The 18,477-nt window shown below is 39.8% G+C and overlaps 1 protein-coding gene across 1 annotated transcript in view; it reads right to left on the bottom strand.

Annotated features, from left to right (window-relative positions):
• CCDC192 (coiled-coil domain containing 192) overlaps positions 1-18,477 on the bottom strand; it is a 153,126-nt gene that overhangs the window by 61,288 nt on the left and 73,361 nt on the right. The window contains exon 4 of the mRNA XM_059416339.1: positions 946-1,078. Within this exon, the coding sequence (XP_059272322.1) occupies positions 946-1,078 (133 nt within the window). The remainder of the gene's footprint in view (positions 1-945; positions 1,079-18,477) is intronic.

The raw sequence follows: 18,477 nt of genomic DNA, 5'->3' as shown, positions 1-18,477 counted from the left end.
GCCACACATGAAAGAAAGACATTTATCCGGGGGAACCACTGTTTTCCAAGAGATTCACCAGGCAGAATGTCACAGCTGTAGAACAGAGATGAGGATCCCTGTGGGTGGGAAGGGTGCAGGCACACTGGGGAGGGTAAGTGGCTGGCAGGAGGTTCCCTGCCTGGGTGTTGCTCACACTTGTTTAACCTGGGGCAAAGTAATCGACATCCCTAAGCCTCCCCCGATTCCTCAGGAATCCATAAATGAACTTACTTCAGAGGTTATTCTGAGAATTAAATACATGTGAAGTGCTTAGCCAAACGCCTGGCACATACTATTAAATGTTCTCTAACATCATTCCTGGGTACAACGATCCAAGGGGTTTTCCTCCCGCACTTAGAGAAGACTTGTTCAGAACTCCAAACCATAGTGGCCATTACAGGTTTTCGGAATCACCCAGATTTCATCCTCACCCAGCATTCCCTGCTTGTTTCTGGCTCACTCATTCACGGGTTGTTCCAACACTCACTTCTTAACTTCCCTGCGCCTGCCCCAGCATATAAGCCTGTCTACACTTGAAGACAAGCTCCTCTCTTTGCCCCACTTCAGAGCTTCATCGCTTGGGTCTTCCTTAGGCGCACCCTTTCCCTCGCTGCCACCCGGCTCATGCAAAGACCCTTCTCAGATCCATTTAGTCCAGCTCTTCAGCTTCACGGACTTTTCCTCTAAGGAACCCTTTATTCATTCTCTACCTCACAGACAGTGAACACGAACCCAGCCTGGAGTCAGTTATTTGTGTCATGTCTGCTGTTCACAGGGAATGGAGGTGGGGTAGGCCAGGTCAGCGTGCTGCTGGGCCAGGATTCTTCCTGGCCCTGGGGCCTTGCCTTTTGATCTGTGGCCAATAAAAGCGTATACCTCACTCATGCCCTAGGGCCAGTGTAACTGTCACGTGGTAATACTGACCTCTAGGGGCTGGCTTCCCTTCACATAGAGTCCTTATCTTCTCATTGAGCTCCAGGACTGTGATGGCAGCCTCTTGCTTAGCTGTTGCCAAATCAGTTTGCAGCTTTTTCAGTTTCCTTTTGTGCTTTAGTTTCTTGAAAAAATAAGAGTTTCCGTCACTAGAGACAGACGCATCAAAGGAATAAAAAGAACTAATGAAGTCTGAACAAACATGGCCTTTGAAGCCCAGCTTGGGTAAACTAGTCCCTGTTTATCTAGCTTAAGTCCTTTCTGAGGTCTGTGAAACAAGTGCATGTGCTCCCGTCCGAGAGTTCCAGGCCCCAGCTCCAAAAGTCACTCTATACATCAGAGTATCTTTTACCCTCTTCAGGGTTTTAATCTGCAACTGAACCTTGTATTTTGGTTGCTTATAGTAGAGGCAATTAGAGAACAACTCTAGTTGATGGTTGGCATTTGACCAGAGAGGTGCCCATGCCTAAAAGTGCCTGATTTTTTTTTTTTTCAGTCTGTAAGTAAACTCACAAGAAATAGTGAGTGTGTTTCAGAGAGCCTTGCTTCTGTGTCATTTTCTACCCTAATACCATCAAGGTTTGCCTTCCAATAAACTCTGAAGAGTGTGATGCTACCATTGAAATGCTGATGTTTACAGATATTTACCAGGGTGTCTCTGCAGGGAAAGTGGTCAAGGGTACAAAATCATTGAGCAATAGAAGACAGGAACTGCTTTGCTGTAAAATAGTCTGGTTTATGACATCTAAGCCTTTGAAAGAACTACTTGAAGTTCTTACCTAACCAATTCACCTGGATACTTTATGACTAGAAAGCTCTGTTTATGGATTCCAGAGTGAAATCACTGTGTCAGAATTAGATTTATCTGACACTGTGGAAAAACTGTTGTGCAAAGTGTTGTATTTATACTTATGTACTGCTGCCCTGCTGCCTTTCCACTGAAGAGCTCACTTTGCCAAGTCTTTGTGGACTGGTAATTAGGAAGCCCAGAATATAAATGACTAACATTTCTTATCAGACATAAATCTTGAGATAGGGAAACAAATGGTTTTTCCACATCAGGGAAAACTTCAGGTAGCAGGGAATCACTTCCTTTTTTTTTTTTTTTTGAGAGTAGAGCCAGTAGAATCAGTTCATCAAAGATGGGATTCTATAGTTGTAGACCACCCATTTTAAAGAGCACTTGTCTTTCAGACCAAAGCAGTATTAGGATTTCACAAAAGCTGAATTAATGGCAGACAAATGGTTAAAAGAGAATGTATTATTAAAATGGGAATGGTAGTCATGGGAATTTTTTAGTGGGAGTTGGCGGGGTAGAATCTGGCTTGGTTCACCAACACGGTCCAGGAGAGAGGTGCCCTCATCCACAACATGAGTTCCTGGTCTGTTCAGCAGTTCTCTTAGAGTGTGTGCTTAGTATGCATATTCATTTCATCTTTGTACTAATTACGAAGCACCCCTTTGGTGTCAGGCAACTGTTGAAATAGCAGCGCTGATAAGGCTCCATGCCACTAAGACTTTCTTACTATTTCCTTTCCTCTGAGTCTCTTTGTTCACCAAAATCCTTCAAATTTGACCTGTTTTGTAGATTAACTCAGAGAAGGAGACTGAGCTGATCAAGAAATATCTTGGCCTGGGTATTTGATAGCTAGCTGTGTTTCCCACAGGAAATTACTAGGTTGGCATGCTCGTTGATACCTCCCCCTCTTGTAAGTTGGTTTGTGCCAGTTCACTCATGAGGACCTTGTCCATCCCAGGCCTGAGATGATAATGCCTATGAGGTCCCTTGTGGTCTTCAGCATCCTTTCCTGATACTACTTCAAAGACTGTCCTGTGATCAGATTTTTCACACTTTGTTTTTTACCATTTAGAACCCTGGGGCTAGAGAATGGGAGGAATGATATAGAAATGAGGGACAGAGTGGCAAGGGGATTCAGAAGAGAGTACTAATTAAAAGTATCAGAAAAGAACCAATACCAGTGAGTGTGCAAACTGAAGCATGAGGGTTAAGCGTGTGGATGAACGCACGTGTGTAAAAAAGTAAGACGGAGTGATGGACGGAAAGAGATACTGATAAACAGGTGATGAATGGAATTGAGCAAAAATGGTACTTGTGTCTAGTTATTAAGCATATGGGTGTTTACTATAAAATTCTTTCCACTTTTCTGTGTTTGAAATGTTTTATAATGAAATACTGAGAGGAGTAAGAAGGAACGTTTGCATTTCCTTACATTGCTTTTCTCTTAACTCTTAGTAGATAGTATTCACATTCTTTTCAGAATGTGTCATAATGACTCATACGTGGATCCGTACCTTTCTGGAAACTTTTCTCAAAGTAGACATTGATAGCAAATAAAGCAAAAACTAAAAGCAACTTGGAGAGACTTGGTGAGGCGGACACTGTCAGGGAGCTGGAGCCAAGAAGTCGTCTTTCAGGTTTCATTTCTGTTTTGGCTGGATGACTTGATGGATGGAGTGATTTGATAGCTATGTCTTAGTGGAAAGACATGATGTTTTTCAATATCATTTAAACATTTCAGCTTTTTGGTTAAAAAAACCTTAAGTCCCTTAAAAAAAAAATCCAATTTTCAGGGGCGCCTGGGTTAGCTCAGTCGGTTAAGCTTCTCTCAGTTTTAGCTCTGGTCATGAATCAGGGTTGTGGGAATCCCCCCACATTGAGCCCCTTGTCTGGCTCCAGGCTCAGCAGGGAGTCTGGTTGGGATTCTTTCTCTCCCTCTCCTTTTGCCCCTCCTCCTGCTCATGCACACGCTCTCTCTCTTTCTCTCTTAAATAAATAAATAAATAAATAAATAAATAAATAAATCTTTTTAAAAAATCCAATTTCGAGACCACCTTTTTGTCTTATGGTGATCATATGTTTTGCCTTTATTATTGTTATAATACTTGTATATTTGCCATATGATCTGAGAAAGAAACAGGATATTTGGTTTGGAGAGGACGGTATACAGGGGAGTTACAACATCTGACTTCAGTAATCTAAGGTATTATTCAAGAGGAAAGGAAGTTGAGTTAAACAGTATTATTCTAGATATACCATGGGGAACAATGGGTAAAAAACTCAAGAGGAGGCAGATTTTGGCACAGCATGAGAAAGCACCTCTAACAATCAGAGCTGTATTCATAACAAGATAGGATGGGTCCTGGCAAAGGCCTCCTGTTCTGGGAATGATCAAGCAGAGACTGGATGAACATCCTCAGGCAGGCCCATAGTAACCTCTGGGACCTGGGTCGAGGGGTAATTAAAGGTCTGGCTTACCCCCAGTTCTTTCCACCTCTGGCTTCCTCCAGCCTCTGAGAGGCAAATCCCATGCTTGAATGGACACCTCAGTCCTCAAAGTCTCTAAGGTGGGTACAGTTTTCAGGGATCCCTTAAAAATAATTCCAGAACTTGTGGGATGTTCCATCAGAGGGCCAAAGAGGCTTGTGGGGCCCTTAGAACTTAAGGATGACTGTGACTCAGAATGTGCAAACTTCATTATTAAGCTCCAACGGAAAGGTGAAGGAACATTTAGATTTAAGTTAAAAATTGAATAAAGAACGTAAATTGATTTCTCTTGGGACCTCTCATTTATTCAGATAAATTTTAAGGGAGTTTAACATCTTTGTCCTTTCCCGCCCCCGCCTTTTCTCCAGACAGAACTGCTGTATGCCATTAATTCATAGCTCTAACCAAGCCCTTTGGGCATTTCTAAAAATTCAGTTTGCCAACATGTTTTTTATTAGTCATAGACATCAAATGATTTCAGTAATGCTAATATTTTCCTTTGCTTTTTTGGCATTTTCTAGCCAGGCAACCCAAGTGTTGTACTTGAACCTAATGGAGTCTGTTATTGTCTCCTTAGTAACTAGGAACTCCCCTCCATGATTACTGAAAGGGGAGGAAGGCTTTATAGCTTGGAGGTAAATTCCTATTACCTTGCTCTTTTCCTACTTCTCCTACAGGGTGGACAGAGAGAGGAAATCATGTATTTGTGCAATGTTTTGAAAAGGAAATATCTATCCGTATCACATTGCTGAATAGCTCGCATTATACCAAGTCATCGGGAATTAGAAATCATCAGGGAACTATTTATAGAGAAGTTTCAACACAAAGTTGCCAGCATTGTTTAAAATTTCTTGGTCTTTCCACACACTTTGAACCATGGCCTCAGGTTCTAAGGCTGGGCTTTGTCAACTATTGGCCCTGAAAATTTGGGCTGGACATATGTTATCTACAGGCTCTCCATCCCCTATATCATATAGGGGATATCATATAGCTGGTGGGGAGTCAGTGACCTAACACATAAATGACAATACTCAGTGCTATGTTTGCCAAGTGGCAGGTAGGTCTTTCTTTTTTGTCATTATTTCTTGAAAGACATCAGAGGAGGTCTCAACCCTCCACTAAAAACTCGAGTATCTTTTCTAAAGATGTCTTTGTCACACTTTAGGAAATAAATTTGTATTTCATTGAAAACAAGATTTCTCTTTTTTTCAAGATTTGCCTTGTTTTCTTTCTTTCTCCTTCCCCATCTTCCACCACTTCCTCCTTCTTGTCCTTCTCCTAAATTAAGCTTTCTCTATAATTGCATTGCTCTCCTTCTCACTTCATAGACAACACTTAATGTCCTGAAGACAGATATGCAAATACCCTCGATCCAATCTCCTGCCAGAGCTGGCTCAATGCCTGGCAAAGTAGGTGGTTGCCTCCATGGAATGATGTGAGGAGCTTTCTAAAGCCCTACCTCTTGATGCCTGTGGTATCTGTGGCAGGCTTGCTGGAGCATAGCTTCTTCCCACCTTGTCTGAAATCCACCCAATTCAGCCTACCTTCTTTACTTAGCATATGAAACAAAGACTGGTTTTGTCTCCAGAGGGCCCCTGATAAAATGCTCCCTTCCAAGGACATATCCGAGAATTTGATTTGAATACAGGACCTCTAAGCAGATTTCTCCTTTCATATCTTTTCTAATAATCCATTGTTAATACTAAAACTATTAAAAAGTGATGGTAGCTTTTGGCTACAACGTGGCTTAAAAAATCAATTTCACAACTCTTACTTTGTTTTGTATTAATGCTAACCTCAGGTAAATATTTTAGAAGCCCAAGAATGGCAAACACATGCCTCATAGTTTCCTTTCTACTCCAAAGGCAGGCCTTTGATTTGGGAATTCCTCCACCATGGGTTGCCTGCTTGCCTTCGCCATCCTTGATCCACAATCCCAGCAGCCACTGCTCATTGATGATACCTAATTGTTATGTATGATACTGTCTCTATTTTGTAGGTGAGAGAGTTGAGGGCCCTCAACTCTCAAGTTCACTAATCACCACGACTTCACCATTACTTTGTTTAAGTTACTTAGAGCTAGCTTTTTCTAGTTAGAGCGAGAATGGCTCTAATTAGTAGAAGTAGGCAATAAACAAGATTTAGTTATTAAAGAGTGACACTGAAGCATGATGGAGAGACACTGGAAGCATGGATTGCCATGATTTTGCCAGAGAGCCTAAGAAATAAAGGAAAGATCTGATGAACCCAGCTAAGGGCTATCTGTGTCCAGTGTTGCTTTGAGCCCTCTTAGTGTCTCTCATCAGAAGGTCTGGAATTGATCCTGGAGATTGTAGCCATTCTGTTCAGTCCTCTAAAGTGACAAAGAGTAGATTAGATGAAACTCTTGGTATAATGCCTTGAATGAAAGACCAAGCACAAAAGCAAAATGTAACTTAGTCTTCTTTCATTTAATAAGGTCATTGGGGGAATTGTTAATACATAAACCTTTAGGCAGCATCTCAAACTTGACCAAGAATTGGGCCCCACATGACCACTATTGACATTTCATGACCAATAGTAAGACTTTGGAAATCATAGCTGATACTGTTCAGTTCTTTGCAGGTATCCCTCTGATTTGAGTAGCTTATTTTTGTTATCACATGCTACAGAAAGAAATTTTATTTCTGTTCCCTACACCCAGAGGGTTTGGAATTTCTAATTAAAAGAAAAGAAAATCCCAGTAATTAGACAAACATCTTGACTCACTACAAGGGAAGAGTTTACCTATAGCTGGAGCCAAGTCTCAGTTTTTTCCCTGTATGGGATAAGTAATTATTAGAGACAGAGGCGGAGTTTGCCAGTAGATGTCCTAGTTTCCAGAAATGTCTGTGTAAATGTTTATGTAAGACCAGTTACAAATTAATACAAGATAAAGAGATAACTTATACTTGGAGTGAATTCCAGTGATAAGACAGATGTTTCTAACAACACAACTGTCCAAAAGTCGGAATTTGTTACACTAAAAGACCATAAGCTACCTTTCCTTCGATGTAGTATACAGGCTACTATTGGAAATGTTCCAGAGAGAAGCTGATACTTACCACCTATAATATGCCAGGCATAGTTCTGAGAAGTTTTTACATACTAGCTAATTTCATTTTTGTAGCAACCCAATGAAGTAGAGCTATTATTAATTCCATTTTTAGGTGCAAACACAGAAGCACAGAGAGATTTAAGTAACTTTCCCAAAGTCAAATTTTGACTCACAATTTAAATCTGAGTGATCCAGCTCTAGACTATCCCTTCCATCCCTTTGCCATGCATGCCTCAATGTCCTACTCAGGTTCTTACATTGTGAGCAGTTAAATAAGATGACATTTCCTATTTATAAATCCTTTTCTTAAAGCAAGAAGTGTCCAATTTCTGATCATGAAGCTCTGAGACATAGGCTGACCCCCCTCAAGCATGATTTAGGAAAACAGAATCACTTAATCTTCAAGGGAACAGAATTGAGTATAATCTTTGAAATCAAATCGTCCAACCCTAGAACTGTAGGGATGCTGAAGTATAAGCAGAGAAAAATTACATGATTTGTCCAAAGTCACAGCTAATAAAACTGCAAGAAACAAGACTCAAGTTCAGATTTTCTGACTCCTCATTTCAGTGTTGGTGGGTCGCCCCACCACCACCAACAACTGTATCATGTTGCTCCTTGGCCATACAAGCTAAAGGGCCATGAAATGGGTCTATGATTGGAAACTGGCCAGTAACTAAAATCACTGGTGTACAAGTTCCTAGTGTCAAAAATAGTTATTTAGGGAGGCTCCCTTCCCTTTAATCGCTCTTCAGACAGAAAGCCAGGACGGACTGGATCCAGGTCGGTCTTTACATTTGATAAAGAAAAGAGTTGTTAGGTAATTGAGATCCCACTCACTTCAAAGAAATTAACTGGACCAATTTTGACCAGTCAACTCACCCTCAAGACACCTGGAACATCTGTACTCAAACCAACTCATTCCTAAGATTAAGGGGTTTTGTCTACAAGCTCTTTTTTGTGTGAGTATAACCCTGCCTCATCAGTAAGCATTAATCAGGCTGACAACCAAGGTCTTTGAGAAAGAAAGAACTTACAGTGGCAGCAATGCAATAAATAAGTTTTCATACTGGCTGAGCATAGCACAGAACAAAACCAAGTGTTCAGAGGGTCTCTCTCAAAAAAGAAAGTGTAGCCAGTGCTTGCTGAAGCCAAATCCAGTTTTTGGTCTCACAGTCTCAAATCACACCCTGAGAACAGAGAGAGGAGTGCACGGTCACACCTAACAGAGGCTACTGGGAAGGTGTTTTCCAGTCTAATATTCCCTGAGGACAGAGAGAACCCAAAGGGCCAAAGCTGTACATGAAGCAATTTCAGCTTCTCAGCCCCACCTGTACAGGTGTTGGTGTCATTGGCAAATTGCTATAAAAAGTGATGTGGGTGGAAGAGAACAGAAACCAGAGGACAGAACCTACAGGTGGGGAAAAAGAATTCCCATGTCTGCCTTGTGAAAGTACTGCTCAGCTCTCCTAACATGATTATAAAAATGATGCACAATTTTTCTCTGCAATGACTTTATAATTGGGCAGATACTTTTGTTTTGTTTTGTTTTGTTTTGTTCTGTTCTGTCTGTGCCCAGAATTCCTTTTGAACTTGACTAAGGCTACCTTCTGGGAGGAAGTCAGCAGCTATTGGCCATCCGTGACTTACCTTGAATCATAAAGCAAAGGCATGTGTTTGAAGGCTGGAAAATTGAGATGCTGGAGCACCAAGGTGCTTAAATCACCTTGAAGGGTTTTCTGGTGTGATAAAGAGAACCTCATAAGTTAACCTTCTCAGTAAGTATTTCTCTCCTTCAGAAATCCCATTCTTCCCTCAAAGCAGAGAAATTACAAGGCCTCCAGACAACTGGCCTTGTAAGTATAAGAGCTGGCTTCCAGACAACTTCAAAAATGATAAGCAGCTCTAAATGGAGGGAAGGAAAATAATAAGAGGAAAAATGATTCTCATATAGCTTGAAAAAGCTTTGTATAGTGTATAAGAGAAATTAGAGAAAGCAAACTGCCCACCTGGGAAGTTTTCCTCAGTATGTATGTTTTCCCAGGAAATACAATGTTTAAAAAACTGCAGCTTTCTGGGGCACCTGGGTGGTTCAGTCAATTAAGCATCTGCTTTCAGCTCAGGTCATGATCTCAGGGTCCTGGGGTGGAGCCCCACACTTTGAGCACCCCCAACCTCCAGTCCAGCTCCCTGCTCTGTGGGGAGTCTGCTTCTCCCTCTGTCCCTCCTTCCCCCCGCCCAGCTTGTGTTCTCTCTCTCAAATAAATTAAAAATCTTAAAAAAAAAAAAAAAAGTCTTCTGCTTTCTTAATGCAGACTTGAAACTATTTTACCGCAGAAACTTCTTTTAAAAGATTTATTTATTTGGGGGGGGGGGGGCAGGGAGGAGCAGAGGGAGAGGGAAATAAGCAGACTTTGCACTGAAAGTGGAGCCCCACGTGGGACTCTATCTCACAACCCTGAGATCATGACCTGAGTCGAAATCAAGAGTCAAATGCTTAACTGCCTGAGCCACCCAGGGACACCATAGTGCAGAATCTTCTAGGTTTAAAGTGAAATGGACCTAATTTCATGTGGAAAAAAAAGTATTTAATATGTTAAAACTCTGAGAGTGAGTGTTTTGTACATTGCTGATGTTAGTTAATGTTAACACCATCACTATCTTAAAATCTTTACTCCTTAGAACTTCTGAAATAGCTGTTCCTAATAATGAATTATTGAGAATAAATCTTTATGGTAATATCCATCAAATATTGTATAGCTGGAATGAAATGAGTTATTTGTCTATTCTGTAATTTTTCAATTGCTTTAATCTGGAAACAAAAGTTTCATAAGGGCTAAAAATCTCAAGTCAAATTTCCCAATAAGAAAATTTAAGTGTTAATCAGGTTCATTGCAAGCAATGTTTGACAGTTAAATTGACTAGGGACATTTAAATCCATGTGGAGAAATCACCAGAAATTGAAGCATTGTACTTGGTTCCTAGCTCAAGATGTGATATGCCTTTTAACTCTAATACTTTAAAGGGGGAAAAAAAAAAAGGATTCACTTCACTATTAGACTAATAGAGTAATATAAATTCAAGGGAATGGAATAAGTTGATGAAGCAGACAGTGGGAAGTCACAACCACCTAGTACTACTGAGCCACAGAACAGGAACCAGTGATGTATAGTCTGTCTCTGTCTTCTCAGTCAGTCACTATTATTAGAGGAAGTATATTGTAAAAAAGACTCAGGCAGTATAGCAAGTATCTCTAAACCTGTGTCCTGGCCTTCAGTTAGAAAAACCAGGTTCCTCAAGATGTTTGAGATATGAAGCAAAGAACAACTGCTAATTAAATAAATTACAACCCTATAGTCTTGAGGATACTTATAACCCAATGATTAAAACAGAACTACCCTGAAGTTCATTTGCCCACGATCAGCAAGGCAGGATCACCTTGGTGGTCTTCTTTGAGAAAAAAGAAAGCTTTTTTCTTGACTTATACTGAGGATGCATATGTAGTAGATGACATTTTATCTAGCGATTGTGACATTGTGGTCTGTGTCTGTTGATGATAAGAAAACATTTCCAAAACTGCAACAAAATTACTCTTTTCTGAGCTAAAACCTTATACTTGGACAAAGTTTTCTTAGTCTCTTCCTTGGGGTTTCCCTGCAATTCCTGTTCTTCACCACTGGGGCAATCTCTACCAAAAAACTTTAAAGATGAGGGAAGAAACAACTGTGGTTTGCCACATCTGGAAACTTCCATACCAAATGGTGTCAGTCCTGCTCTGTGGTAGGGGCTTTGCATTTGGGGGAAATGGTCTCCACAGTAAGCAGTATTTGCAACTGAAATCCAGTTTCTTCCTTATAAACATTGTTCCAGCTGGGACTTGAACATTTTTGTCTTGTCCTCCTCCACTATTTAGAGAAGCTGCCTTGTTCATGTCACGAAGCCACATTTCATAGGTAGAGAGATGAGGATGTTTGGATTTATATATAGTTAGTTTCAATATTCCTTAGAACAAAAGATTATTTTCAGAATCTGATGTTATGTGTGAATGGAGTTATATGCATGCAAGATGGGGCTGTAAAAGCATAACCCAACAAAGAAAATATTTGATACTTGTGAATAGTCTGCAGAGAGAGAGGAAAGGAAAGGCGTGGTGATGATGTGAACTTTGGCTATGTAGATATTAGCTAGTTTCAGATTGCATATTTTAACAAGTCTAGACAAATGTCCTTGCTATAAAACAAATCATTGAATGCAGATCGTTCCTTGGTTTTGTTCCACTCAAGAGTCTGTCTCTCTTATTTCACTCTTTAGCAAGGTATTTTCTCTAATTCCATTAAGCAAGCTAGCAGTGAAAAAATAGCCCATGAATCTGAACTCTCAAACAGAAGTCTAATTAGATTTCAGAGTACTATCTGGTAGACCTCTAAGCCTGTTCCCATCAACACACCCTCATCTCAGATATGCAAGGATAATGGGTAGGGAGGGGAACAGTGGACTGGGCTTAAAGCCACTTGCCTCATCTCTTGCTAGTGACTAGCAATGTCATAACTTCCCAGAGTCTGACATTGCAAGATTTAGGGATAATCAGATGAATTGTTCAACAGGAACAGGTTGAAGATGTCCCAAGTTAGACAAATGGTGAGTCGTTTATTGTGGTCCTGACCCAGAAAACCCTTCAGGAGCCATATTTGATCAGCTCTGTTTTAGCCTACAGCTTCCAGGTGATTGTTAGTAGTAATGGAAACAACACTGGCCTTACAGGAAACCACTCAGGTCTGGAAATGTAAGGACCCCAGGAATATACATTTGCTATACCCTGGACTGAATCTAATCCTCCCCAGATAAGAATGAGGCTGACCCAGAAGCCAGTCAAGCTTCTATAAACCTAACCCAGGAGATACACAAGAAATATATAGTTTTTGACTGTCTGGATGAATTAATAGATAAGTAATATGGTCCCTAATTTTGCTCATATATCCTGTGTCAAAGTCATAACTGACTTCTGCTTGGTTTAATTTCAATTCTATAGTGCCTTATCTAAACTGGCAATGTCAATTACTGAGTCTTGCTTTTCAACTGAAGACGTTTCTTTTTTTTCCTTTTTAATTGTGGCAAAACACACATGGAATGAAATTTACCATTATAACTATTTATAAGTTTACTATTCAGTAGTGTTAACTGTATGCACATCATTGTGCTACCAACCTCCAGAACTTTTTTATATTGAAAAACTGAGACCCCACACCCATTGAATAACATCTCACCATTTTCCCTCCTTTCAGACCCTGGCATTCTACTTTCCGTTTCTATGAACTTGACTACTCTCATACCTCATATGTGGAATCACATAGTATTTGTCTTTTGGTAACTGGCTTATTTCACTCAGCCTAGTGTCCTCAAAGTTAATCCATATTGTAGGGTGTGATAGGATTTCCTTCCTTTTTCAGGTTGAATAAATTCAATTGTATGCATATATCGAGTTTTGCTTATCTATTCATCTATCGGTGGACACATGGGTTGCTTTCACTTTTTGGCTCTTGGTGGAGGACGTTTCTTGAAATTGTGATCATAGCAATACACTAATTACAATACTTGCCTTTCTTACATGAACTAAAACTTTTCATCTTTTGATTACAAATTGCATTTTCCTTTCCTAAAAAGTGTTTCCTTTTTGTTTTCATTGTTAACCAAGTACATTGGTCCTAAAGTGGGAAGACATTTAGGAGCCTCCCAGATCGTGAATGATTTTGGTAAGACAATTTTCTATCATTAGAAATCTAATCATTTCCGATCCTAAAACCAGGTGTTTTATGTCTGATATAGGGCCTTCCTTTTTTATGGAGAAAAGGTGTATACTCCTATCAGTATGACTTAAAATTCTTTTATGAGGAAATGCAAAAGTCCACTGCAAGCAAACAGGCCTGGAGTCATTAAGCAGATACAACTCAAGAATGCAATAACCTAAGAAGTGGGTGAAAATTGATAGATATCCTGTGGTTGTTGGAAAAGAAACACATAGGAGAAGATTATTATCAAGCAAGCTAACTCAGTGATGAGCTGTCTTTCTCTTTCATTGACCTTGCAGAAGGGGGCTGTTAAGGCTTCCCCTACTGTTCTATACTTTGACATCTGCACATCAGATCCATCTGAGGAGCTTTTGAAACAATACATCAGCTCAAGCTTCTCTCCAGGCCTCCTCAATCAGAATTTGAGGGTTTGGATGTGGGATGGATAATCTAGTTTTCAAACTTTTTGGATGGTTCTGATGTGTACATCTGTGAAGGCTAACTTGAGGAGTATCTATAGACAAGAGCCAGGTGCTGGCCACAAAGGAAATATGAGTGTCCTAAGGACATGTGTGTTCTTGTATGCGTGGGGGCACTGAGGCAGGCATGAGTGTGAGTTGGGAAGTAGGGACAGCAGCAACTCTGGAAGGTTGCAGATGGGGGAGGTTTCTGTGCAGGCTTTGTCCATGTAACAGGTCTGTCATTTTTTGATAGATGGCCAAATTCAGCTATAGAAAGAAAGGAATTAATTGGAGCAAAGAATCCCAGGTTCTGGAAATGATACTATGTAATGGCAGTGCAATGAGGGAACCTGTGGGGTCTATCACCTTCCTTCCTTAGAGTAAACGTGAAGAGATAGTTATCACAGTACCCAACTGCAACCAAGCCACTCAAAGTTCCAGTACTACTTCCCTCTTTGGCTTGGAGGAAGAAAAAAACCCTTTATCTCTTTGATTCTTATTTCTCACTCACAGTTCCCTTGGAACTCTTTTCAGGCTACCAAAGTTAAGGAAATTCCCATCCCTACTTTCACACTCATTGCATTGTTCAAAGTTATTTCAGTGACTTTCATAAGCTTCATAGACGTCTAGCAGGAAAATTCTAAGTCCTGTTCCTAATTCTGTCAACAGCACAGTAATCTGAGGCAGGTGCCTGATGTTCACTTTCTCTAATGACAAATGGAATTTTTTAAACCACCTCAGGGTTTACATATGGATGAATTAACTCATCCTGATTAAATGCATTAAGCCTCAAATGTTCAAAATGAGGTGGGGAACAGAGACAATGAAAGGATATTTCAAAAAAATCTTATTTTTAGCTTTAAGATTATATTTTATTTTATATTACATTTTATTTTTCTTGTATAAAAATAATTGAAGATATTTTTAAAAAGTAATAATGGTTCCTGAATGCTTTAAATCCCATGAAAATCCCTGTATGCACTTAACACACACACACACACACACACACACACACACACACACGGCTGAAAAGAAAAATAAATAATTTTTGTGGCATTAGATATCTCAAAGATATTTGAAGGCTAGCCTAATTTTGTCCACTATGGAGAAAAATCTTATAGGACCTCAAAATACTCCAAGATATTCCAGTATATGAAAAGGAGGAATCTAAAGAAGTCTGAAAAAGTTTAACATGGAATATAATTACTAGCCAGTCTTTGCTCATTTGTATTGTGTCTGTTTAATTTTTTTTCCTATCCCAACCTGGATTCATACTGTGCATAGTTTAAGGAGAGAATATACTATATCTAATTGTTTCTTTATTACTTTTTTTGTTACTTTATTACTTTTCTCTTTATTTTTCATTGGGACTGTTACTACTATTTTCTATGAGAGAGCAAATGAGGAGAAAAAACTATAAATTTGATAAGGAATTATACTAGAAGTGGTATTTCTGTCAACCTGACAGCGCCAAGACAGCATGTCCACAACAGTTGAACATTTCTACTGGATTGATCCCAATTTTCCAAGTACATAATCTACTAAAAAAAACCTTTTAGATGAAGACTTTCAAGGATGTGTTTTTCTGACCAGGTTGAATATTTCAAAATATTATCAAAGCAGATAAAATTTAAAGAGAGAATCCAGTTCATTAGAAAGAGTTATTTTTCTGGAATTCTCAGTAATTTAGTTTAGTTCAACAAATGTGTTATGTGCCATCCTCTGAGGCAGATTTTGGGAATACAAAGATAAAACATAATCCCTTCTCTTTGGAAGCTCTTGTCTTGTGTGAGAGACATATATATTAACTTTCACTATAATGTTTTGTGGCAGAACACATATATGGTTCTTTGGGTGCACAGATGAAGGATCCCTTCCCCTGCCTGGAGGGTCAAAGACAGTTTCCTGGAGGAGATATTATGTGATCTGAGTCTTAAAACAAGCATAGGATAGGTGAGAAAGAAAGAGTTGCAAGGACAAGGTCATTCCAGTAGACGCAAGACTAGAGTTCATAAACATTGTCTATATAGGTAATCTCATGAGGTCAAGTTCAAGAAAATTGAGATAAAAAAGCAGGAGAGATATAGACTAGAAAATGGGTGATCTTTTATATTCTAGGAAGTTTGGGCTTTATCTTGTAGAAAGTAGAAGAATTTTAGGCTTGGACAAGTAGATGCTGTAGATAGATCACCCTGATGGTATGAGGTGGGTACAATTTTAAGAAAGAAAATCTAAATGCAGAGATTTCAGTTATGAAATCATTTCACTGGTTCAAGTGAATTGGGGTTTGGAAAGGCAAGAATATTTAGGAAGTAAATTGAATTTGAGTCACAGGCTATGTGTTTGTGGGGTGGGGAATGTGGAAGAGTGGTAAAAAGGAAAGTATTGAATTCCATAATGCAGTAATTTTCAAACTTCATGTGTGATTTCCAAAGCCTAGTGTCTATAAGATTTAGATCGTGAGTTTGTTAAAAGTGTCAGTCCAGACTGTTGATTGAGATGACAGATTGGATTGATTTGGGGAGACACCCTTCCCACACAAACCGTATGGTAATACAGAAAAATACATTACCCATATAAAAATATACGTTAAGGGGCGCCTGGGTGGCTCAGTGGGTTAAGCCGCTGCCTTCGGCTCAGGTCATGATCTCAGGGTCCTGGGATCGAGTCCCGCATCGGGCTCTCTGCTCAGCAGGGAGCCTGCTTCCTCCTCTCTCTGTCTGCCTGCCTCTCTGCCTACTTGTAATCTCTCTCTGTCAAATAAATAAATAAAATCTTTAAAAAAAAAATATATACGTTAAAAAGTCCCAAAGGAGAAATGTGAACTATCTGTATTTTCAAAATGCAATTGAAACTCAAAACTAGTAATCTTGAATAAGAGTGGAGTTGAATTAGCTTTCAGGGGTATTGTGAGCAGACCTAAAGCTTAGGGGTAGTAATTATAATGGTCATTTAGAATTGGGAGTCAACCTTTGGAGTCCTTATGCCTGAAAGGGGCTGGAATAAGGCTGCCTTCCTCTAGCATGTAAACTTGAGCCAGGAAGAGTCATTTGATTTGGGAAAATGGCTGAAATATATCCCTTGATAACTCAAGGGTGTCTCAAGAATGCAGGAAAGATGTCTCGGAGAAATTTGAATCTCGAATCCATGTTCTTTATTGTGTATGGTTCTGATTCATATTTATCTTACCATAAAGAAACCATGAGCCAAAAAGAAAATATAAAGAATTGGTTCCAGAATTAATGGAACATGAAGAGAGGCAAACTTGAAACTGAGTATTAGGCATTCTTTTGGAAATAATCCCCACTGAATATAAACTCACAGACTAAAATTCCAAAGTACAAAAGATGACTCACTGCAGTGAGAAAGAGAGGGAGTCTCAGCATACACAAAAAAAGGAAGAACCATACCTGGAAACTCTTTTCTTTTCTTTTTTTTTAAGATTTATTTATTTATTTATTTATTTATTTATTTGATAGACAGAGATCACAAGTAGGCAGAGACACAGGCAGAGAGAGGAGGAAGCAAGCTCCCTACTGAGCAGAGAGCCTGATGTGGGGCTCCATCCCAGGACCCTGGGATCATGACCTGAGCCAAAGGCAGAGGCTTTAACCCACTGAGCCACCCAGATGCCCTGGAAACTCTTTTCTTGTTTAAGATTTATTTATTTATTTTAGAGAGAGAGTGAGAGCAGAGAGAGCAAGTAGAGGGAGAGGAGAGGACAGGGAGAGGGAGAATCTGTAACAGGGTCCCACTGAGTGGGGAGCCCCACACAGGGCTTGATCTCACCACCCTGAGATCATGACCTGAGCTGAAATCAAGAATTGGATGCTTAACCAACTGAGCCACCTGGGCACCCCCACCCAGGAACTCTTAATAATGGAAAAATCTGAAAGGGTTTTAGTGTCCAAAAATAATTTTGAAAATCATATGACAAGAATAAGGGATTATGGCGGGGGTTGGGGGAGAAGGAGTATAAAAAAGAACCAAGTGAAAATTTGAAAATAAAAATCATTGAGGGACACCTGGGTGACTCATTCATTTAAGCATCTGCCTTCAGATTAGGTCATGATCCTGAGTTCCTGGAATTGAGACCCATGTTGGGCTCCCCGTTCAGCAGGGAGTCTGCTTCCTTTCTCCTTCTGCCCTTTCCCACCACTCATGCTCACTCTCTCAAGTCCGCTCTCTGTGTGTGTCTCTCTCACATAAATAAATAAAATCTTTTAAAAAAATCTTTGAGGGACGCCTGGGTGGCTCAGTTGGTTAAGCAGCTGCCTTCAGCTCGGGTCATGATCCCAGAGTCCTGGGATCGAGTCCCACATCAGGCTCCTTGCTTGGCAGGGAGCCTGCTTCTCCCTCTGCCTCTGCCTGCCATTCTGTCTGCCTGATAAATAAATAAAAAAATAAAATAAAATCTTTTAAAAAAATCTTTGAAAAATATATCTATTAAATTATAGAGTAGATAAAGCAGAAAAAAGACCGGGACATTTGTAGACAATCTAAGTGAAATCATGAGAACCTACAGAAGTGAAGAAATAGAAAATAAGAAAGAATATTTAAGAGATACAGAGTAGGGAGAAAAATTACTAATTTAAGATACTTTCCAGAAGGAAGGAAAAGGGGATGAGGTAAATTTTATATTTGAGGTAATTTTTGAGGAAATATGTGAGGTATTTAAGTTAAAATGTGGAGATATTTGAGGTAAAAAAAATATGGAGAGGGGAGGAGTCAAGATGGCGGAGAAGTAGCAAGCTGAGACTGCTTCAGCTAGCCGGAGATCAGCTAGATAGCTTATCTAAAGATTGCAAACACCTGAAAATCCATCGGCAGATCGAAGAGAAGAAGAACAGCAATTCTGGAAACAGAAAAACAACCACTTTCTGAAAGGTAGGACCGGCGGAGAAGTGAATCCAA

This window comes from Mustela nigripes, chromosome 12, assembly GCF_022355385.1.
Source record: "Mustela nigripes isolate SB6536 chromosome 12, MUSNIG.SB6536, whole genome shotgun sequence".
In the NCBI taxonomy this organism is placed as follows: domain Eukaryota; kingdom Metazoa; phylum Chordata; class Mammalia; order Carnivora; family Mustelidae; genus Mustela; species Mustela nigripes.
This window is presented reverse-complemented; position numbering and strand designations above follow the sequence as displayed.